The sequence below is a fragment of the Meriones unguiculatus genome, chromosome 4, assembly GCF_030254825.1.
Source record: "Meriones unguiculatus strain TT.TT164.6M chromosome 4, Bangor_MerUng_6.1, whole genome shotgun sequence".
NCBI lineage: Eukaryota > Metazoa > Chordata > Mammalia > Rodentia > Muridae > Meriones > Meriones unguiculatus.
Genome location: NC_083352.1, coordinates 81,404,157 through 81,428,119, shown reverse-complemented (window position 1 = coordinate 81,428,119; position 23,963 = coordinate 81,404,157). Strand labels below are relative to the sequence as shown.

Sequence of the window (23,963 nt, the reverse complement as noted above, 5' to 3'; positions counted from 1 at the left end):
AGCCATCAGGGGAAAAGGATCCTCAATTGAGAAAAAAGCCCATATGATCCAGCTGTAGGGCATTTTCTTAATTACTGATCAGAGGGGAAGGCCCAGCCCGTTGCGAGTGGGGCCATCCCTGGGCTTGTGGTCCTGAGTTCTATAGGAAAGCATGCTGAGCCAGCCTTGAGAAGCCAGAAAGCAGCACCCCTCCAGGGTCTCTGCATCACTTCTTGCCTCTAGGATCCTGTCCTGTTTGAGTTCCTGTCCTAAGTTCCTCCAATGATGAACAGTGCTGTGGAAGTGTATGCCAAATAAACCCTTTCCTCCCCAGTTTCCTTTCCATCATGGTATTTTGTTGCAGCAATAGAAACCCTGGCTAAGATTTTTTTTTGGGGGGGTGTATTTATTAGGTTCACAGTGAAGACTAAAAGCACATCATGGAGGTTGTAAACCTTGAAAAAATAAACACAGAGACAAAGAATATCATAGATCTTTTTATAAAGGGTGTGCTTTTATGTTTTACCTCTCTCTCTCTCTCTCTCTGTGTGTGTGTGTGTGTGTGTGTGTGAACACATGTGAGTGAAGGTGCCCATACAGGTAAAAAGAGGGCATCGGATCTCCTGGAACTGGAGTTGTACTGCTTGTGAGCTGCCCAACATGGATACTGGGAACTGAACCTGGGTCCTCTGCAAGAGCAGCCAGGGCTCTTAACTACCCAGCCAGCTCTCCAGCCCCTAAAGCCTTTCTAGAGACTGTTGAAAAGAAACATTGTATATGTATATGCATATCTCTAGCTCTCTCTAAAAGGATTTCTTTGAACTGCCTAATCTACTTCTCCTTTACTGTTGAAAAATGCATGTAAAATTAGATATTCAAATTCCAAGAAGTATGACATTCAAGTTTAAGTCCAAATTTAAAAGCTCAAATATTTAGTTTCAATGGGACTCCAACTCCTGCTGATAGCCAGTTCAGCAAGCTGCCTGTTTTCCATTTGTGGGTTCTTCAGGAAGAATGGCAGCTAGCTTTGCACCACACTGTTCTTTTTTTATTCTCTTTTTCCCTCTCCACCCCTCCTCCCTCTCTGTGTTTGTGTGTAGTGGCCAGAGGTCAACCTTGGGTATCATTCCTCAGGTGTCAGTGACTTTGATTTTTTGAGGCAGGATCTCTCATCCAGCCTGATCTCTTACCTAGCCTGGAGTTCTCCAAGTGAGCTATGTTGGCTGGCTATGAGCCCCAAGGAGGTGCCTACCTGCCTTCAGTTCTCTGGAGCTGTTATTACAACTGTGTGCCACAGCACAAGGATTTTTTTTTTAAACATGGATTCTAGGATTGAGCTCAGGTCATCAGCACTTTAACAAACTGAGCCATCTTTCCAAAATGCCTGATTTGTTTTTTCTATAGTGTAGAGGAAGCATCTCTTGTGGAAGAGTCATTTCCTCTACCATTCTAATTTCATGTCACTTTAGAAGGTGGCTGTATAACATTCTGTGTGATATAAGTTGGTGTGAAATGACATCTTCTATACAATTTCAAAAGCTATGGTTCTCAGGAGAAGTCGTCATGATTCAGCTGATATCTTCCTCATCAAAACTATTATCCCTCAGGAATTATTTCACATGAATGCTAAAGCATAGAGAAGCTTGCTGTTTCCTTGCAAATACATTGCATGCCATTTCTGAAAACATAGGACCTATTGAGAAAACTGAGATTTTCTTGAGGTTTTATAGAACTAATGGACATGAGGACTCAGGACTGTGAGAAAAGTTCATATTACACCAGCAAATAAAGCTGGCCTGGAAACTCACCCCTGTTATCTGAGCTACTCTGAAGGGCAAGGTGGGAGTTTCACAAGTTCAAGGGCAGAATATACCACTGGGTGGGTTCAAGGCTATCTTGGGCAACCTAAGTAGATCCTGTCTCATAAAACAGAGTGTGAAAAGAGGCCTACGTGTGTGGCTCGGTGATAGAGAACTTGGCTAGAGTTCTGCAATGAGAGGCTGAGAAGTAATATACTACTTGCTTCAGAATCCCCCAGTGAGGGGCTGGGGCATGTCTCAGTGGCAGTGTCCACCTAGAATCACCCAGTAAGGAGCTGAGGGCTTGGCTCAGTGGTAGTGAGCTTGTCTATTCTCCCAGTGAGATGCTGGATGTGTGGATCAGTGGTAGAGCACTTGTTTAGAATCTTCCCAGTGAGGCTGAAGGGGTGGCTCACCAGGAGAGCCTTGTTGTTTTGAGGCAGGGTCTCTTGTCCAGCCTGGAGTTCTCCAAGTAAGCTAGGTTGGCTGGTAGGATCCCCAGGGATGTGCCTATCTAGCGTGCTTGAAGCCCTAGGCCCAATATTCAATACCCAGTTATTCCTCTCCCCAAACAAGTAATGAGCAATGTAAAATAAAATGGATAGGAAAATGTTATTTTAATTTTTAAGTGTATGACCTATAGGAAAGTGGAAGGTGTGGGTTGAACTTTTATTTCTTATTCATACTTCTATAAACAATACTCTGATGAACAGTGCAAAGTAGAAATATTTCAGATTTCTAACTACATTCCTTAGGATGGATTCCAGAAAAAGAATTACCAAATCAAAGGAAAAGAACATTAGAACAGAGCTTTCCCTATAAACAGAATGGCCATCAAAGGGGCCCGGCCAATGTCCGTTCCCGGCAGTGTGAGTTGGCTTAGCCAACTGCACCTTCCATCACTTTACTTGAAAATAAAATCTTTGCTTCCTGGCTGTATGGGAAAATGTTCTTATTATTGCTTCCATTTGCATTTATTTTCATATTATTGAACTTGGATGTTTTCCATGTGTTTTATGTTTATGTTTTTTCCTTTGTGAATTATCTGATCTCATCCTTTATATTAATCTTCTAATGAAGTCCTTTGGCATTGAAAAAAGCTATCCCACTGCCAAATTCTCTGCATAATGTTTTGCTAGCTTATTGCTAAGTGTTTAATTGAGTCTATCATTATTTAACATGCAGAGTGCATTGCAGAGTGCATTATAAAGGTTTATTCTTCTGTGTCTTATTTTTTTCTAGCGGTATTGGGGCTTTATATTTACTAGGCAAATGCTGTACCACTGAACTACAGTCCAGCCCCTCACTGGGTAATTCTAGGCAAGTGCTCTACCACCAACTCATATTCCTAACTCTTCACTATAGAATTCTAGGGATGAACTCTACTACTGAGCCAGACTCCCAGCCCCTCACTGAGGCATTCTAGGCAGGGGCCCTATCACTGAGCTATGCCCCTAGCCCCTCACAAGTGGATTCTAGGCAAGGGCACTAGTGCCAAGTTCTACTTGTAGCCCTCTTTCTACTTTTCCATTTTGATTTAGGGGTCTTAGTAAATTTAATAAGTTGCGCTTGAACTTACAATCTTCCTTTCTCTTAATACTGAGTGGCTTATATTTTTAATATTTTATAATAAAATCCAGTGAAGAGCAAAATTATTTTTTTCTCCCCAAATTTTTATCTTTCCATTACCATTTGTGAAAGAAGCCTTTTCCCACACTCAATTATTTGTTGCATTATCTGTATTTACTGTGGTTTCTCTCTGAACTGCCTAGTGTTATCTCCCATCCATTCTTACCTAGAAATAATTTTCATTACTCTAATTCTATAACACATTTTAGTACCAGATATAGATTCCCATCCTCAATTATTTTTAAAGTTTTTATTGCCTGCTTATTCTTCCAAATGACCTTAAAAGTCATGGTAAAGTTGGGGTGTGGTGAAGGACACTTGTCAGCCTTGAGAGGATGAGGCAGGAGAATTGTGAGTTTTAGCCCATGAAGCAGTTGTGTGTGCATGTGCAAGAAGACAATCACAGGCGTCCTTTCTCAAGCATAATCCAATTAAAAAAATTTAAAGATGCTGTTTCTCAGTAGCCTGGAACTTGCCAAGCAGGCTAGCTGTCTGGCCAATGAGCTCCATGGATCCTCCTCAGTCCACTCTCCAGTGCCATAATGCTTGAATATTCACATGAGCCTGGCAATCAGGTCTACATGCTTTTAGGAGAAACACTTCACCAACTTAGCCATGGCCCTTGTTCAGACAGAGGGTCTGGAGGCTCCCTCTTAGGGGTTACACTGCAGAGACCCACTGTCTGAGAGAGCCTGTTTGTGTCTGTGCCATTTTCCCTTTCATAACAGACATGTGATTTTGAGTCCTTAGTTGTCTCTCCTTTCAACTTAATTTCTAATGGATGACGGCTGTGCCTGCGCTGTTCCCTGCCATGTCCCCCGGGGTCTAGCACAATGGCGGGTACATAATGGGTTTGTGTATTTCTTGATTTGAATTAGAAGTTGCAGTTTCCTGCCAGTGGATACCAAGTAGACCTTGACTTTGCGAGTGCATTGATGGTGCCCTTGCCTTGCCCCTTCCGGAATCCAGACCATTTTTCCTTCCACTCTGTCTCGGTCTCTCTTCTCTCCCCTTCCCACTAACAAGAACCTTCTGTGTCCTGTTATCCTTTCATTTACAGAGGGCTCTATTCTTCCAGTCTGACCCCAAACAGCTCTCCTCCTTTGTTCTCTCTGTTTCATTTCATTTTCTTCCACTCCCTTCCTTCTTTCCGAATTCTCTCTCTCTCTTTCTCTCTCTCTCCTTCCTCCCTTTTCTCTTTTATTTTCTCCTTCTCCTTTCTTTCTGACAGGATCTCAAGTAGCCTACACTGGCTTCAAAGTCACTGTGTAGCCAAAGATAGCCCTGAACTCTTGATCCTCCTGCTTTTATTGTTTTGGATGAGGGTAGGAAGTCAATAGGGACCCTGCAATGGATTACCGAGGAACAAAATATTTGTTAGAAAAGCTATTGACGCAGTGGAAAGACAGACAGAGAGGCAGGAGGGTGGTGGGAGCTCTAACAAGAGTTTAGACCCTAGCACCAAAGACAGAAAGAGTGGTGGGGTGTCTCAAGCAGGCCCCAGATCTATAAAGCAGATGTGTTTTTACAGTCTCTGAGGATGGGGATGGTTACAAAGCAAAAGCCAGCGGCCAGGCTCCTTGATTCTCAGGCAGGAGGAAGGGAAGGGTCTTGGGAGCCTGATGTATGGCCACCAATAGCAGAGCGGCTTTGAGGTAAACTCACTTCCCAGGAAGTCTCTGAGCTGAAGCTGCACAGTGAACTCCTCAGTAGGGTGTGGGGTGACTTTGAAAGGAGGGAGCACTGCAGGTATTGTGACCTGAGCAGAGGCTGGAATCGAACACGGCATTCTTTGATGTTATTGTTATTTGTATTTATTCTTCTCTTTTATATTACATTCCAGCTGCGTTTTCCTCCCCCTGCCCTCCCCTCCCCCAGGTTTCTCCCCTCACTCCCACTTCTTTCCCTCAGATTCACACCCCCATCTACTCCCCTCAGAAAAGATCAGGCCTCCGAGGGATACCAAGCAAATAGGGCATAACAAGACCAGGCACAAACTATCACCTCAAGGCTGGACAAGGCAACGCAGTAGGAGGAAATGGGTCGCAAAGGCAGGGAAAAGAGTCTGAGATAGCCCCTGCCCCAACCGTTTGGAGTCCCGCAAGAACATCAACCTACACAACCATAACGTACATGCAGAGGATTCAAACAGGATCCCTGATTTCTGTGAGCCCACTTGAGTCCCAGCCAGTTGATTCTATGGGCCATGTTCTTGTAGAGTCCTTGACCTCTCTGTCTCCCCCAATTCTTCCTCCCCATCTTCTGTGAGAACTCCTGAGTCCTGCCTAATGTTTGGCTGTGGGACTCTGTATCTGCTCCCATCGCTCGCTGGATGAAGTCTCTCGGACAACAGTTATTAATCTGACATTCTTACAGAGAGTGCTGGGATGGCCAAACTCACCACCACACTGAGTTTCTGTAACTTTGGGGGTGTTGTACCCGTTAGGCAAGCATTCTGCCTGCTGAGCTGCATCCCGAGGCTCCAAACAGGCGTGTGCCTCAAGCCTTCTCCTCTGGCAGTGCGTAACTGGGGAGGTGTTCATTTTACTTTACTTGGGTGCTCGACGTGTCTCTCCTGTCTTTGGCATTGTGCTCTGTGTTATTTCTGTTTTCAACTGTTAACGTGGAGATCGGGCTTACTGCAGGCCAACCACTGGTAAGTGTGCTGTAATCCCATCCCTCAGGGGATGAGGCAGGTGGATTGGGAGTTAGAGGATATCCCGAACTATACCGAGACCTCAACTAAACTGAGACCTTATCTCAAGCACACACACACACACACACACACACACACACACACACACACTAACAGGGTTTAACTCCCATCTTCTACTTGCCAGTTCTTTAAATATGATGATAACTTTAAAGAGTTACGATTAAGAAGCACTATATTACCCAGAAGGGCTAGGGAGAGAGCCTGGACCAGCCAGATCAGCATGCTCTGTTGAGAATCCTTGCCTCAGTTTATGAGGTAGGAGGAAGACACCCAGTTGTCAACCTTTGGCCTTCACACCCACATATATGTGCGCATTTGTGCATACATGTGTACCCCCCACATGAACATGCATTGCTACTTGCTCCACACACACATAAAAAGAGAAGGAGAGCTCCCAACATGCACTGTATGGTGTTCCTTTCTACCCCCATCTGTTTAGAGCACTTCACAGAAGGGGACTAGAACCCCTGCTCCCATTCTCTCCATTACTGGCTCATTGTGGATTATCTCAGGGTTCAGTTCTGCATTCGCCCCTTGCTGTGGCCTGGATATGAAACGCCACCCCCCCCCCCACACACCACTGTTGGCTCCTCTGTTTTAACACTTGGTTGTTTGGGGACGTTGCAGAGCCTTTAAGGGCAGAGACCTGGTTGGTGAGCAGTCACTGGGGATAGGCTTTGAGAGTTACAGCAGGGATACACAGGGCAGGTTCTTTCTCTACCTCCTGGTGTGTTCTCCTGTGAGGAAGCTGCTCTGTTAGCTCAGGCTGCCGGAACCAAGTGGGGTCTCAGCTGCTATGCCTTTCCCACATGACTCACGAACACCCTCACCCCTAACTCTCCAACACCCGCCCCTCTTAAACCACAAGCTGAAATAAAGGTTTTGTCCCTGGGGTAAGATCAAGTTGATGACGGCAATTGACCATCACACCTCATCCCTTTGCAGCTTGTGAGGCTCCTACCCCCTCTCAAGGATTTACTAAAAACTGTTAAGGATGACCTCTGAGGAGCCTAAGGCATCAAGGACAACGATTTTATGGACCCACCACGGTCCTCTGCTTCTGGCCTAAGCAGTGGCTTGTATACTTCACTTCTACAGCTTGAAATATGCCTACTGCATGTAATTGTCACTCCAGGAGTAGGTTTCACAGATTGGAATGGATTCTCAGTCACACGTTTTATGCTTCCCTCTACTTGTTGGCCTCATCACCTACCAATGCTCACCAACTTTTTTCGGTCTGTTCCTTTCCTTTCTTCACTTTTTTTTTTTCAGGGAGTTTATGATTATTTTCCATCTTCCTGGAAAGTTCAGCTGGCTGTTCTTAATGAGCACTGTACAGTCCTGAACCCCCTGCAGCTTCACGCCCTAGTTCAAGTCCATTACCGTGTCTCACACAGTGGTAGGAAGCCAGAAGACACAGTCCTTTGCAGGCTGGATCCCTGTAGCCCTTGCTAAGTGGATCAAGATCAGTGCAAGCCACTGACAGGAGGCTAGCTTGGAAGCACTGAGTTTCCTTCTTTGTGTATTTCCTTCCTTAGTTAAGACCTACATAAAACCGTTACTAAATAAAAGATTTCACAATCAGCCTGTTGAGGTAGCTCAGTGGGGAAAAGTGCCAACCACCAAGCCTAATGATCTGAGTTTGAGCCCAGGGACCCACATGGTGAAAGGGAACAAGCAGCTCCTGCAAGCTTCAAGAGGACACTCTGACCCCCACACATGCTTGTGTACACACTCTGCCCACCTCAAATGTAGTTTTAAAGATATTACAATTAAGAATCCTTTGTAAAGCAAAATAAGCTGGACTTAGATAAATAGTCTCCCATCTATTTGCATACTTTTTTTTTTTTTTTTAAATCCAAATTCCTGGCCCTCTTGGGAATGGAATCTATATTTTTAAAATAAGGCATGAAAGTAGAAAGTAGAAGAGACAGTATTTGGAAAAAGAAAATGGACCAGCAGGAAGGGAGGGGAGGGTGAGAGAGGTATGTGTGTATTATGTGTGTCCTGAAAGTCTCGTGGTGACCCTGTTATTTTTGTATAATGTGCGCTAATAAATAGTGTCTACAAACATCCTCTGTAGCTTGAAATGATGGCTGAGTTGGGAAAGAGCTTGCCATGAGGATCTGAAGTCAGATCCTTAGCACCAACGCAAAAGCAAGAGGCAGTGGCATATATCTGCAATCCCAGCACTGGGAGGCAGAGACAAGAGGGTCCCAGGCATTCTACACAACTGGTGAGCTCCCAGATCCAGTTTCAGATAAACAGGGTAGACAGGAAGGACAACCACCAAAGTCAGCCTCTGGTGTTGTGGGTTATTAACATTCATCATTGATTTATCTTTTAGTTAGACAGTGGTTATTCCTAAGCCAGCTGTATACCCAAATCACCACACAGAGACTAGGATTTATTTAATTAACCTAGAGCACAATACCGGGCAATAGTTACTCCATCCTAAACCTCCAAGCCTGCATAGTTCATCCCATTCAGATTTCCCACATTATGCCTGCTTTTAGGCATATCTTAGATCCAGTTCGTCTCTCCTCATGGTTCCAAGTCCTCTCCTGAAGATCTCTCCTCTCTGACTGCCCCCGACTCGCTTCCTTTTCCTCCCTTCTGGACCAGGATGTCCCACCCTATTTTCTCCATTGCTCAGCCTTGGCTGGTACAAATGGTGGCATGTTTACACAGACTTGAGACAGGTGTTGCTTAGAATAAACATCACAATGCAATGTCTGGATTGAAACCAGATAGTGGGGGCAAGAAATCAGCATGTGAATGAACAAGGGTAAATTGTATACATTCCACAAGAACATTATACCAACTCTCTGGTCTCTGCACACATGCATACACACGAACTTGCAAAGGTTGAGTATGCATTTCATACAAGGTGACCCATCCACGAACTGTTTCCTCTTATCTTCGGGGATGCTCGGTAAAGGATATTTGTGGTGACCCTACCCTGTTTCGACTCGTTTACCCGCCCGATTTTTCTGTTTTGGGAAGGGTGGGGGTGAGGGGGTGGGAGAAATGTAATGCGTGCTGGGTTGTGTGTGAGTGCCCTGGATCCTCTTGGAGCTAGCCATCTGTGGTGATGACTAAGGACGCTCACTGCAGGCGCAGTGCAATCCGGGGAACATGTGGCTTTTAGACAATGGCCATTTACATTAAAATTCCCAAAGGTCACCTTGCCCAATTTCCCATTAAATCCTTTCCTCGGGGCTGTGGGAGGAAAACACATTATAACTCTCCGACTTTGGGAAGAAATACGAAGATGCAGAGGGGCATGCTCTACTGTAGGTTTAATATCGGGGTCCCAAGCTGAGCCCTTCCTGTGCCATGCACTTTCTGGCATTTTTCCATTTAACCCTTTCTTACCTAACTTTTACCAGTGGTGAGATGCGAATTGGGAAAATTCTTCATAGTGTTGGAGTTGAAATGAATCTATGTACTCATATCCCTGGCATCTAGAAAATGTTGAACAGCCACCTCCTGCTTCTTATTAGTACTCTTTTAAATGATTAAGCAAAACCTATGGGGGTAAGAGCTATTTGTTCATATCGAAGATTGAGTTTATTTTTTAATTGTGTGTATTTGTGTGTTTTCACATGTGCATGTAGACACTCTCAGAGTCCAGAAGAGGGTGTCAGACCCCTGGAGTCACAGGTGGTTGTAAGCCACCTGATTCGGGTGCTGCTAGCTGAACTCAAGTCTTCTGGAAGAGCAATGAGTGCTCTGAACCACTGAGACATGTTTCCAGCCCAGGAGGCTCATTTAGGTTACCATGTCTATGTGTACATGCATGTGCGTGTGTATATGTGTGTCTGTGTGTGTGTGTGCGCATGTTCTTGCATGTCTTGGAGTGCAAGGCTGTGTTGTCACACATATACTCCTCTGTTCGTTCATATGGAGGTCAAAGGTTGATGTTTTAAATCATTTATAATCACTTTGTTCATCTTATCCATTGAGGCAGGGTACCTCCACCAAACCCAGAATCATCCCCTTACCACTACTCCTGATAGGCGGCTTGCTCTGGGGCATCACCTGTTTTCAACTTCCCAAGCTGGAATTATAGGCCAGTTGCCATGCTTTCTGGGGACCCAAACTTGAGGTCCTCATGCTTGCAAGGACTAAGCCATCTCTCCAGTTCCTCCCACCAGACCACAGTTTGTAAGCCGTAAATGAGCTGCTGGTTTTTTCCATGGCCAAGGTGGATCATAGAAGCATTATTCTGCCAGGAGGCTTTTGCTCCAGTGGTGCCTTGGGCAGAATGTAGTGTCTACTTGTGAGCACTGCCTGGTGCTGTACTGAGTGGGAACAGAACTCCTGAGGGTCCTTGAGATGCAAAATGCTTTCATCCTCTGAGCTTTTGCAGGGGTTGAAGAAGTAGGTGCCCCCTCCACTCTTATTTGAAAGGTGGATTTTTCAAATATAGTTTTACTTTTCTCAGGCTGAGAAGCATCGGCAGGCCCCCGGGCTGGTCTTCCGAGTAGGAGAGAACAGTGCCCGCTAGACAGTGAGCAGGACTGCGAGCGTCCAGCTTTTTGGGCACATACAGTCTCATGAGGTCTGCACACAAATAGACCTGTGTCCTTGAGCTGAAGTTCAAAGACTTTCTAACTCTAAGAGCTCGCCAAGGGTGAGGCAGGCGGTGACTGTGAACAGCGTCGACTGTCCATATTTCAGGAACGTAGGAATGTACTGTTCCTTAGTCCTCCTCTTGCGTTTTCTTTCCCTTCCTACTTAATCTTCCTCCTCCTCACCTCCCTCCTTTTCCTCCTTTCTATTCTTTCCATCTCAACTACTCTTTTTCCTCCTCCTCCTGTCTTCTTCCTTTTCCTTTCTCTTCTGCTTCCTCTTTCCCTCTTCCTTCCTCCTCTTCTTCAGCTCCCCATTCTTCCTCCTCCCTTTTCTTCTTCTTTCTTCTCTTCCTGGCCTGATAGATACTTCCCATTTATACCTAGGAACAAACATACCAGTAGCACGTCAGAAGGCATTCTTTCTGTCTCTAGCAGCATTGCATTGGAGAGTTTTCTATTTAGAAGTACTTGCTAATCTGAACAGCTAATGGGAATTCACTGTTTATATCCACATTCTTAACATACCAGCAAGGGTGAAATTCTAGCTCCTTTTATCTTGTTAAACCGGGAGAGAAAAATTGATTTCCACTCAGCAGCTCATTGACTGCCCCGCCCTGTTTGGTGAATTGATCTTCCCTCTCCTACCAGCTTGCCATACCTCCCTGATCCTCCCACAAGTCTCATCTATGGGGAAATGTGTTCCTGGACCATCCGTACTGAGTTATTGGCATCTTGATGATGACATCTACTTGGCCTTTGAGCATAGGTTTTGAATGAGTGTCCTTGGAAGCACAGACACTCTGAGAGTAGATAAATGTCTGAGTCTGCATTTTGCCACACTGCTTCACTGACTGGAGCTAAGGTAAGGATGTAGAAAGCTGTTGGTAGTGTTGCCAGCATAAACAGTTAGTTTTAAGGGTCCTAATGCCATGTTGGTGATTTGCTGAGGGTCACTCAGTGCTCTGAGGGTTCACTTTGCCTGGTGAAGTTGACTTGATAGTACCTTTTGATAGCATCAGCTCTAACATGAAAACAAACAACAACAGAAGACAAAATGTAACAAAAAAACAAAGTAATGCGTATCTGAACAAAGGAAACCAACTAAGAGACGTCACTTTTTCATTCTACAAGCTCATACTGCATACCTGTTCTGGCAATCAATATACATAGATGTCTCAAGCCCTGCTGGGTGACTTTTCCTGGTGACACATGAGCAGATGTCTAGTCATCCCAAATAGAGCACAGATGGCAAATCAAAAAAATGACTCCACTCTAGCCTACTTTAGTGAACCAGTGAGTTTATTGGGATTGCTTACAGGAGTATGGGTGACTCACAGGCAGCTGTGTCACCAAAAGTCTGCCCAGCATGGGTGATGACTCACAAATGCTTCTTTCTTGGAGCTCCTTGCACTTGGTTAACAGGTTAACAGGTTGGAAACATGCCCTGCCTCCATAGTAGCTACTTATATAACATTAAGAGGGACTTTTTAAGTCTTGTAAGTTCTAGGGGCTTTCTGTGTCTTGTTTTATTGACTTCCCCCAGTCTTAATGATCTTCCCTCCAGGACGGAATGTTTCATTTCATAGGAAATGGTTACATAACTGATTTGGTCTCTGACCTTAGATGATTAAGTTCAAGTTGGAGTCATGCAAACTGTGACTGGAGCACAGGTGGTAAGTTCTGTAACAGACACACATGAAGCTAGTAGGCGACTATGCTGTGACTTTTCTTGGGGGGATGCAAACAAATACCTGTTCATTTCAGATAGGCACCAATAACAGAGCAAAGAAATGATTCTGCCAAAGTCTGGCTTGTTGAACCAATGAGTTTACAGGAGTTACTTATAGAAGTATAGGTAAAGGATTTCATAGAGTGTCATAGGTCACTTGAAGGCAGATGTGATAATGAGAAGCCAGCTGAGGAGAAGCCTCGGGAATCTTGTGGGTTTCCTGGGCTTCCTGAGCATTGAGCATTTCCTCAGCTTCCTGGGCCTTATGAGTCCCCTGAGCTTTCTGGGTCTTGTGAACTGCCTCTTCATTCTAATGGGGAATATTTCAATTCTGAGCAAATAGCTACATAAATACCAAAAAAGAAAGAAAAAAAATGGCAGACCCCTTCTGGTGAGACAAGGTATGGCCAGGAAGGAAACTCAGCATTGAAGCCCCTCCTCTGAGAACAAGGTGGTATTCACCAGGTAGACCATGGATAAAGATATCCCCTGGGGACACAGCAGCAGGTACATAGGTCCAGAGCTGTGAAAACAACTCATTGCCTTTTATGCATGTGTGATGATAGGGGTACAAGAGAGATAAGGCTCAGAGGTTATGCTGAGGTGTTTTTCTTGGTTTGGGTTAAAAATATCACTGAAGTTTGTAGAGCAGTATCATATTTTCTTTGGGGGAAGTCATTTCAAAGTATACTGAAGATGGCATGGAGGCAGCAGAGAGATACCATAATTTCCAAATGCAAGTGTTAATTCTTGGAAGTGGCCCACCAAGCTTGTTAGAAAGGGAATTATCTACTGAGAGAATGGTAGAGAGAACTTCAACAAGTATTCAAGGGGTTAAACCCTTTAGACATAACAACTTTGTTTATGTATGAGTGCAATTGATGAAGTTGTGACTTCTGTCACATATGGCTGGGCAATTCGAGGTATAAAGGTGAAGCAGATGGTAGGTATGATCATGCTAAGTAGGAGGTGCTGGGTGGGCATTTAGGTAGAATACAGCCATTAACTGTTTAATGATGGAGAAAGGCATGAGAAATGTCTCATCAGGAATTTCTTCATGCTGTGAGGATCAAAGAGCGTATTTACACAAACACAGATGCTACACAGCTAAGTGTGTGTGTGTGCATGTACATGCTGTGTATGCAAAGCCAGTGAAGGGCTAGGGACTTGGTTTAGTGTATAACACTGTCTAGGATTTCTATTGCTGTGAGAAAACACCATGAACTAAAGCAACTTGAGGAAAAAAGGATTTATTTCAGCTTACATGTCCATATCATTGTTCATCATGATGGGATGTTGGGGCACGAACCTGAACTGGAGGTAGGCACTGAAGCAGAGGCCCTGGGGAGTGCTACTTGCTGGCTTACCCAGTTTGTTTTGTTATACCATCCAGGACCACTTTCCTGGGGGCGGCACCACTCTATGGGGCAGGTCCTCTCACATCAATCATTAATCAAGAAAATGCCTCACAGGCTTGACTACAGATGTATCTTCTGTGGACATTTCTATATTGTTTCCTCTTCCCAAAGAAGCTTAGTTTAAGTGAACAACAACAGAAACCTACCCAGGACAAGTATCTACCTAACCGCCCTCCCCCCCTGTGAGGAGTTGGGGTTATGGCTCAGTGGTAGCATGTGTTTCTAGAATCTCTCAGTAAGGGACTTGGATTGTGGCTTAGTGGGGAAGTGCTCTCCTAGAATTCCTCAGTGAGGGGTTAGGGTCCTGGCTCAGTGGTACAACACCCGCCTAGAATCCTCCAGTGAGGGGCTAGGGGTGTGGCTCAGTGCTAGAGCACCGTTGTAGGATGCCTGGGCACCTGGGTTCAAGTTTAATCCCCAGTACTAGGGAAAATAAACCAAACAGTGCTAAACAATTCTGCTCCATCACCAGCTCTTTTTATTTCATTTAGGTCATGCCAAGGAGAAAAACAGAGTTGTTTACTGCATCCGGGCTATTGATCACATTTATGGTACTTTTTCCACACGCATATCTCTTTTTCTCCTTCCAGGAGATGGGCAGGTGGATTTTGATGAATTCATGACAATTCTTGGGCCCAAGCTGGTGTCCTCAGAAGGTCGAGATGGTTTTCTTGGAAATACGATAGACAGCATCTTCTGGCAGGTAAGTGAGATTTTTCATATAAGAATTAAGCCTGGTGGTATCATGTTTTCTTGGATCAACTAACTTTGACTGTAAAGTCTTAGGTGTCTATTAAGACTGAAATAAACTCCCTTGAACTGGAATGATAGATGCTCTTTGAATCAGATGTCTTAGTTGAAGTCCACACTCTTCTCAGTTAGGGTTTGGAGAACTAAGCTGTCTCCTCACTTTTTTTTTTCCATGGAACAGAGAGTTTACATTTGCAGAAGTGGAATTCCACATCTGACTCATGAAGGGCTTTCTCATGAAGACCTTGAAAAGGGGACATTGGTTTCCATATAAACTTTTTACTTTGGGCTAAACTCATAAATGTTCTCAATGTAGGGGTTCAAGAGAGATCACTGAGGCAGGTTGTCCTTATGGGTAAGAGGTTTATGGGGGGGGGGTTACTAATGCCATAGGCAAACTGGCATGAAAGGGGTTCTGAAGAGAATTCAGTCTCATGAGACAGAGTGGAGGTCTCTTCCTAGGACAGTGGTTCTCAGCCTTCCTAACGCTGCAACCCTTTAATAGAGCTTCCCATGTTGTGGTAACTCCCCCCAACACCATAAAATTGTTTCATTGCTACTTCATAACTGTAGTTTTGTTACTGTTGTGAATCATAATATAAATGTCTGATATGCAGCAGAACTGATATATGACTCCCCCAAAGGGGTCAAAACCCACAGGTTGAGAACCACCGTCTCAGAGGTTTTAGGGAAAGAGGTGGTGGTCCTATGCCACATAGGTGCTGATAGCTCTGTAGAATATGCTTCCAGTCAGATTATATCTGTCCTTTCAGCGGCAGGAGTTGGTCCCCTTAGTTAATGTGTCATCTCTCATATGGGGTACGGTTCCTGTAGTCCCCGATTGCTTGGGTAAACTTCCTCTGGGAAAGTGAGGATTGCAGATTCGCAGTGCACAGGCTATCACAGCATGGTAGCTTTCATTCCCCGCAGTTTTCGGGGAGAGAGAGTAGAAGGAGGGAAGAGGGAGAGGAGAGAAAAACAGACATACAGAAAAAGATACAAGAAAGAATGTGTATCTGTTTCTCTCTCTCCCTCTCCCCTTCCCTTCTGTTTCCTCCCCCACCCCTCTCTCTCTGTGTGTGAACTTGGTCTAAGTAGGTTCTAGCTCAAACCTGACAGTCCCAGGAGACTACCTTGGGTACATGATAGTTTGTGTTGGATCCTGTCACTACTGCTGCACATCATATGATACAATGGTCTTATCTAAAAACTGGCATCCAATGCTATCAATTTACAACCAGTCCTGTCTTATGAATTCTTGTTGGAGATTGCTGATGTCTACACTTTAATTATTACAGTGCCACTAAATCATTTTTATATCACTTCTCTTTAAAAAATGTGACTATTGTTTCATGGTTATGGAATTGGGGGAATGGGTTATTAATCTTTTGTTTTTAAAACATGAGCTAAATGAGTTGTCGAGTTCCGTTGAATTAAATTTCTTTTTAGGTGTCTAAATTATGATTGAAGCTGGGCAGGGCGGTACATATTGTGATCCTGGTACTTAGGAGATTGAGGCAGGAGGATTGCTATGAGTTTGAATCCAGCTTGGGCTACAAAGTTGACAGAGTGAAACTCTTTCTCACAAAATCAAAAACAAAACCGAAACAATACCAAACAAAAATGAACAAATAAAAACAAGGAAAAAAGAAAAAATACAAACATCATCAAGAGACAGTGTTTCTTAAAACAGTTTTTCCCCAGTAAATACATTTTCCTAAGATAGATTAGCATATGATTAACCGTTGTTTTCTTCCTCTCTCATCTTACTGATACTCACCTAGCATATGGGCAATGAGCATACAGATACTTTCCATTTGGCTGTGACAAAAAATAGATGACAGAAACAATTTAGGGGAAGAAAGAGTCATTTTGGCTCATGGCTTCAGATGACTCAGATGGTCACTTGGCTCCATGCGTTTGGGCAGGACAGCATGGTGGTGGAAGCACATGGCACAAGAGAGATGCTCTTTGCTTTACAGTGGACAGGAGGCAGAGAGAGAGAGATCCAGAAAGGAGTCAGCCATCATGCCCCCTATGGCTCTCTCTGAGTGACTTATCTTCTCAGGATCCCGTAAGCCCCTAAAATAGAGCCATCAAATAATTTAAACCGTGAGCCTGTGGGAGACGTTTCAGCTTTGAACCCTAAAGACATTTTCCAGTCCGTCCAGGTTGGGTTTGGAAGGACAAACGTTCCCACCCTGTGCACCTTTCTTCAGTTCCCAGGAATCCTTTCTACCCTGTGCTCTGCATTCATGGTCCACCCTCGCCTAAGAGGATGCCACAGGACATCCTCAACTCTGCTTTTTTCCTGCTGGTCCCACCTCAGAGAGGAAGAGAGGAACTGTGTGTATCAGATCCTTGTCTTACACGGTGGCCCCAATTCTCCAGATTCTTCACCAAATGGCATTTCCAGGACCAGGCAACATTTTTCTACCATAACACTGGCTCTCTTTAGCATAGCTCTGTCATACTGCTGTGATCACAAGTAGGTAAGTCTTACCTCCAGACTGGTAAGACAGGGTTCAGCAAAGTGAGCCAAGGGAGAAATTGCGTCCAAGATTATTTATTTTTTAAAATGCCTTTTGTGTGGTTGTATGTGTGCAAGTGTTCATGTGTATGTACATATGTGTTCTTCAGGAGCCATCTGCCTTTATTTTTTTGAAGCAGGGTGTCTCACTAGCCCGGAATTTACTGATTCAGCTAACCTCACTGATCAGAAAGCCCTTGGGATCGTCTTATTTCAGCCTCCCCCAGTTGCTCAGTTTACAAGTTCAGCCAGCATATACAGCTTTTTGTTGTTTTGTTTTGTGTGTGTGTGTGTGTGTGTGTGTGTGTGTGTGTGTAGGGGGGAGGCTCTGGAGAATCGAACTTAGGTCCTCCTGCTTCTAAGGCAAGCACTTTACCAACTGAGCCATCTCCCCGTCTCATCCTGTAATATATGAGTGGCTTTTGGAGTGCAGTGTTTTCCCTCTCCCGCGCTTACTCCCCTAGATCCAGAACAGCTAATAGCCAACAAGCGGAGGATCACCCGTCAGATCCCAGCAGCCACGCTCTGCTGCCTCCGCTCCGCTGCCTGGTCGCTGAGAAACAGTTCGACAAAGTGCATGAAACACCCGCAGCAGCCACCCCTGAGTGGAGAGACGCTCCCAGCCTCCATGCTTAGGTGGCTGGGGTCTGGGGGTGTTAAGAGAAGGCTGTGTGCACACGTGACACATTTGCACGAAGGTGTTTACTTGGTCTGTGGCAGTGGTTGAAGACAACGTAAGAAAGAGGAGCAGAAAAGCAGGCTTCTGCCATTCCAGGAGGAGGGAAGAAATAACCTCGGAATGGATACTATGCTAAGAGACCAGCAAGATTCCTATGAGAGCTGCTTTCCAGTTCTCACAGAAGCACGGGTGTGAGCTGAGGCTGAGCTGGGGTTACTCGCATGGTGTCATAGCCGAGGAGCAGACAACAAGGAGTATTTGGCAAGTCAACACAGTTTCAGCAGGTCATGAACTAGAGAGCAGCTCAGCTGGGTGCTTTGGCTCTGGCTCTCTCTGGGGGGAGGGGAGTGCTGTCAAGATGCCTGCTCTGGTCATTAGAGGCTTGGCTGGGGCTCAGGGAAGTACTTTAGGCTGCCTCATTGCCCTGGCTGACAACCTGTTCTCCCGTCTCCACCATCAGGGCCTCTCCACAGTGCCATTGGAGTGTCCTGGCAGGGCGCTGGCCTCCATGAAAGAGAAGGACCAAAGAGAGCGCAGGGCAGAAGGCAGGAGCACATTCCGACTTTGCCTCTGCGTATGTGTGTGTATGTGTTCTTGTGTAAGTGCAGGTACGCATGTGTGCACGTGTGTGTGGAGGTCAGTGGGCACCACCCTCTGTCTTTTTGAAGCAGAGCCTCTCAGTGGCTTCGAGCACACCAAGTAGGCTAAGCTGCCTGGCCAGTGAGTAATGCACCCAGGTGCATTATCTCTACTTCTCCAGCGCTGGGATGACAGGTGTGCTCCGCCTGTTCCCATGTGCACGCATGCAGGTGTGCATATACGTGTATTCACTGTGTGTGGAAGGTAGAAGTCAGCTCCGAGCATTGTTCCCCAGGAGCTGGCCACTTTCTTTTGTGCTAGAGTCTCTCATTGGGCTTTATCAATCCGGCTAGGCTAACTGGCTAGAGAGTCCCAAAAACCACCCACCCCTGCCTCTCCCACACAGGGGTCACAAGCACACACCAGTCCAGCTTTTAACATGACGCTGGGAATTGAACTCAGGCCCTCATGCTTGCTGACTGAGCTATCTCCCCACCCTGAGCTTCCACTCCTCATCTGATATTGCTGTCACAAGCCTCGCTTTTTCTCCAGTTTTGCATCCCTTTCACCTTAGAGGAAATGCAAAGGTGGAGGCTCTTTGCTACATCATTGACAAGAAATCTTATGAAGCACTGAGCTCATCTTCCTAATTAAATCCTTTTCCTGACACTCTTTCCTTACTGGAGCTCTAGCCCACATTGCCAAGGGGAAAATAAAATCAAATGCAATTCTAAATCAACAAAAACAACTATTCATCCCCTAGTATCAGCCCTAAAATTATGCCCTACTGTATGTAAGTAGAGAATTGATATTGGTGATAATATTGGTGATAATTGATATTGGTGTTGACATTGGTGAAATTTAACACCCACAGCTTTCATCCTAAGGGATATGGCCTTGTTGTAGATGGTTTGGTCCAAAGGGGTATTCTGTGCCTATGTGTGAGGCTCCCCGAGCTCCTGGCATCCAGTTCAGGAGCCTTTTAGATGGTTATAACTTGTAAAACTTTTGGTGTATGTTCATCCACTGCATGTGGTAGCCCAAAGGACAACCTCACATGTTGTTCTAAGCCAATATCCTTCCCACCCCTTTCTTTTGAGACGGGATCTCTCAAAGACTTGTAAATCAGCATAGAATGGCTGGCCGAGGATTCCCAGAGATCTCCCTATCTCTGCTTTCTCCAGTTCTGGGATTTTACAAGTACCTGCCACCACATGTGATTTTTTGTAAGGGTTTTAGGGGTAGAATTCAGGTCCTCATGCTTGTGTGACAAGTATTTTACTAATGGATCTATTACCACTGATCTAAGTCCACAGCCAGGACTTTGCTTTCTTTTTAGACAGGTCCTGCTGTGTGTCCCAAGCTTGCCTCAAATCCTGATCCTCCTGCCTCAGCCTTGAGTGTTAGAATTACATATACTCACCACCATGCTCAGCTGATAACTTCAGAAACTTTATTGTATTCTTCTTCTCCTTCCACGTATCAAGTTCCTGTGTACTTGATGTTATTGCAGGGATATTATAGGGGAGGAAATGTGAAATTCTGTTTGAAGGTGGCCTTGGGACCTGGGATGTATTGTAATAATATAGAGGAAGAAAGGAAAGGGCTGAAAAGACTCAGATTCCTGAAGAGACACAAGCAAATGTCTAATTACCCCAGGGAGGGAACCAGTGACAGATAAAAATTAAATTTAGCAAACCAATGACTTTCTTGGGGTTATTTACAGGAATCTAGGTGAAGAGTTACTTATAAGAAGAAGGACAACTCAAAGGCCCCTGTATCGCTAGAAGCCCACTCTAGCATGGGTAACAGCTCAGAAAAGCTGCATCCCTGGAACTCTATTCTGAACTTTCAGCAGCTCAGCTTAGTGGAGAAGCTCCTCTCCCCAGCAACTGTTTTTGTTTATATAACCCTGGGAAGGGAGGGCCCTGTGAATCTTGTAAATATCAGGAACTTTCTGAACCTTGTAAGCTTTCTTTGCCTCCTGTTAAAAAGCTTCTCTCCCGGGTGGGGATTGCTACAAAACAATGATATTGGCTAATTGTGACCACTGAGAAGTGGCCTCATCACTCCATTGTACCTCACTCCTTCTTTTGTACCTCACACCAGACTCCATCTGTATTCTGGAATGTCTGACAGAGATGCCCCTTAGGCTAGGGAGGAGAGAGCCAGTTACTGTTCAGTGAGCTTATTTGTTACAGGAAACCTTTTACATTCTCTCTTCCTTTACCTCAGTAACTATGGCTGTCTTCTCTATAAGTCTGTAGACTGCAAACAAGCACAAGGATAATAACAAGAATCTCAGCAGATTAAGCAGCACTGTTGACCCCAGTGATCACAGGACCATTGCTGTTAGTCTCTATTCTTTCAGAAGAAAAGGAGAGAGGGCTTCTACACTGAGCTAGGAGAGTGCTGTTTGGGAGACTTAAGCTATTGAAAAGGGGGCCTGCAAATGTGGTTCTGCTTGTAGAGAGCTAGCCTAGCAGAGTTCTGGGTTCCATCGCTAGCACCACGTGAAAGCCCAGAGGCACTGGTACACACCTGTAATCCCTTCATGAGGCAGGAAGTGGCCAGAGATAATGTACCCTCAAGGACATAACCCTCCTGGGACCTAATTCCTCCAGCTGCATCCTACCTCCTAACATTTTCAGAGCCTCCCAAAATAGCACCACCAACAGGGTATTGAGCATCCAGTGTATGATGGGGAGCATATCACATTCATTTCTCAGGATGGTAACAATGTCTAGCTCGCCACGCAGATCTATGTACTATTCACAGCTACGTCACCATCTTCGCATAAAAGCGCACAAATTGGAGGTTGGAGAAACGACTCAGTCACTAAGGTGTCTGCTGTATCAGCATGAGGTTCCATCCTCAGAACCATCTGTCTTGTTTCTCCTCCATGCCTCTCCTAGCTTTCCACTTCTACTTAAGTCCTGGACTCATGGTGTTTGTTGTAATCCAAACACACTGGGCTGGAGCGATAGTTCCATGGTTAAGAGGGTTCAGTTCCTAGTCCCCACGTTGGGCACCTCACAACTGCCTGTAACTCCAGTTGCTGGGGATTCGGCACCCTCTTCTGGACTCTGTGGGTACTACACTCATGTGTGCGCATTCCCCCTCCCCCCACATACGCATAATTTAAAAAAAATTAAAAAGCCCTACAACAACAACAACAGCAAATTCTTCCCAAATCCTGGCCTCCACTCTGCCTGGAATGTTAAACATGATGTTTCTGTAGCCATGGGTGACATAGCTGCTAATATGGCTTGGAGTTCTTGGCAGGTGAGGGTTCCCAGTACCCCAAGTTTATGACATGTAGAAAAAAAAATGTACAGAACCTGCAGTTACATTATAATGGAAAACCTGCTATGCCTTTAAGAATTGAATGGGCATGGGCTAAGATGTTGACAGTGACATTCTATGTGGTAGGAGGATGGAGGTGTTTTCTAAAATCTCAACAGTGGGCATATGTTACTTCCATAATTGAGAGGAAAAGTTAAAGTAAAGAAAGAGCAGACTTCAGCTAGTCAGGCATCTATTAATAGCTCTGATTTTTTTTTTTTTACGTGTAAGACTAGAGGTTACCATGTGAAGCAGGCTGCCGACAAAGATTGCAGGGGAAATAGTTGTGTGTGAAATGAAAAGTGTGTTGATTTCTGGGAAGTATTTGTTGCATGGGGCAAAGGCTTAGAAAATAGAAGAGCATTTCATTTTTGAGATCTTCCTTCTTTTTTTTCTTTCCTCCTTTTCTCCCTCCTTCCTCCCCAGTCCTGTCCTTTCTCTTTCCTTCCGTCCCCTTCCCTCCCTCTGTTCTCCTTCTGTCGTTTCTCTCTCTCCTTCCTCTCTGTGCCTCTCTTTATTCCTCTGTCTGTCTGTCTCTGTATGTGTGTCTCTATTTTTCTCTGTCTGTCCCTGTGTCTGTGTCGCTCTCTCCTCCTGTCTGTGTGTGTGTTGCTAGGGATTAAACCCAGGCTCTCACACATGCTCAGTGAGCACCCCACCACTGAGCTATATGCATTTATTTATTGAGTCAGGGTCTCACTAAATTGCTACAGCTGGCCTTGAACTCCCTCCGTTCCTCTGACTCAACTCACACTTGGCACACACCTTCTTCAAAGCCTCCTAAGTAGCTGGATGACAGGAATGAGCTACCATAGTGGTCTCTCTCTCTGTGTGTGTCTTTAATTAACTTAGCTTTTCCTAGCACATCTTCCACTCATCACATCTGGCACCAGCTGGATGTTTCTCCTCTAATATTGTGCCAACTTGCCACTCTCACAGAATCCTAGATGCACACTGCAGCTCATCCCTTCTTCCTCTGATGGCGCCTGAGTACCGCTCAGCAGCAAAGTCCATCACCGCGCCTGCCTGTTAGACTGACGGCAAGCTCCTGGATGCCCAAAGTAATTTTCCTAGGTGTGAAATATGGAAATGTGGGGTGTCTGAGCAGACCTTGTTTCATCGTGTTGTTTGGAGACCAACAGCAGTAGCACCATCACTTGGAACTTGTTAGAAGGCAAGTTTCCTGGCCCCACACCCCAGGATGTCTACATAAGAAACCTCGGGAGTCTGAGGTCCTATGTCCGCTGGAGGCGGAGCTTGACCCAAACAGAGAGGCTCTGAGGGACATTCCGGACGGAACAGTTGTGTTGCTGATCTTGGCTTCTTTCTGATGTGGTAATTGGAGTTATTCCTTATACACCACACACAAGTGTAACTGTCAGGGCTTCTTAAGGACTTTCATTCATTAACCCTTCTCACCTGAGAATTTTTTTAATTTAATCAGTTAAGTAATTTTTTTTAACCTAGGCCTGTGCATGACACAGTGTGTGTGGAGACAAGAGGACAACCCTCGGCCGTTCTCTCCATCCTCCGGGTGGGTCCCAGGGGCTGAGACGCAGGGCATCATCACCCAAGATATTTTTATGTGCCCCGCGAATGTAAGTGGATAAAACTGATGTGCAAATCAGCATTTGTTCATAATACATCCTGAAGAAGTGTGTTGCAGGGGTTTGAGAAATAGCTTAGTGGTAAGGACTCGTACTGACTGCTCTTACAGAGCGATTTGATTCCTAGAACAATCTCCTGACGCTACAGCTGAGGAGGGGGAGGCTACAGACCCGAGCACACCGCAAACCCTCTTCCGGCCACTGGAGGCGCTTGTGCGCATGCGCACTTGCCATCCACAAACAAAAATAAATCTTAAAAACCGTATTTTGGATCAACTTCTCTATACATAATCATTTTACCATTTATTAAAAGAAAGGTGAATTTGCATATTAATGAGATAAATGTGCCTTTTGTTTTTACAGAAGGAACTCTTAGGTGAGCATTTGACACCTCAAGACACAGTGCCTAACTTTTCCAGAATTGATGCGGGGTATGAACACTCCTTTGCATAGATAGATAGTTCGAAAAGAGAGAAGTATGCTGGAAACTGTCTTAATCCCAAGCCAAGATCCAATGCAACCTTAGTTGGTGAAATTCAAATCATCAATTTGAAGATCAATTTTTATAATCAAACGTTCTAGCACACTAATTGGATACTTACATGCCGAGAGGTGACACAGGA

General features: G+C 45.0%; 1 protein-coding gene across 5 annotated transcripts in view; it reads left to right on the top strand.

Moving 5' to 3' along the window:
* The window catches only part of Caln1 (calneuron 1), a 444,621-nt gene that overhangs the window by 261,585 nt on the left and 159,073 nt on the right, over positions 1–23,963 (top strand). For all 5 annotated transcript variants that reach the window (XM_060382256.1, XM_060382257.1, XM_021657008.2 and 2 more), the window contains one exon: positions 14,441–14,553. In XM_060382256.1, coding sequence (XP_060238239.1) covers positions 14,441–14,553 — 113 coding nt within the window. The remainder of the gene's footprint in view (positions 1–14,440; positions 14,554–23,963) is intronic.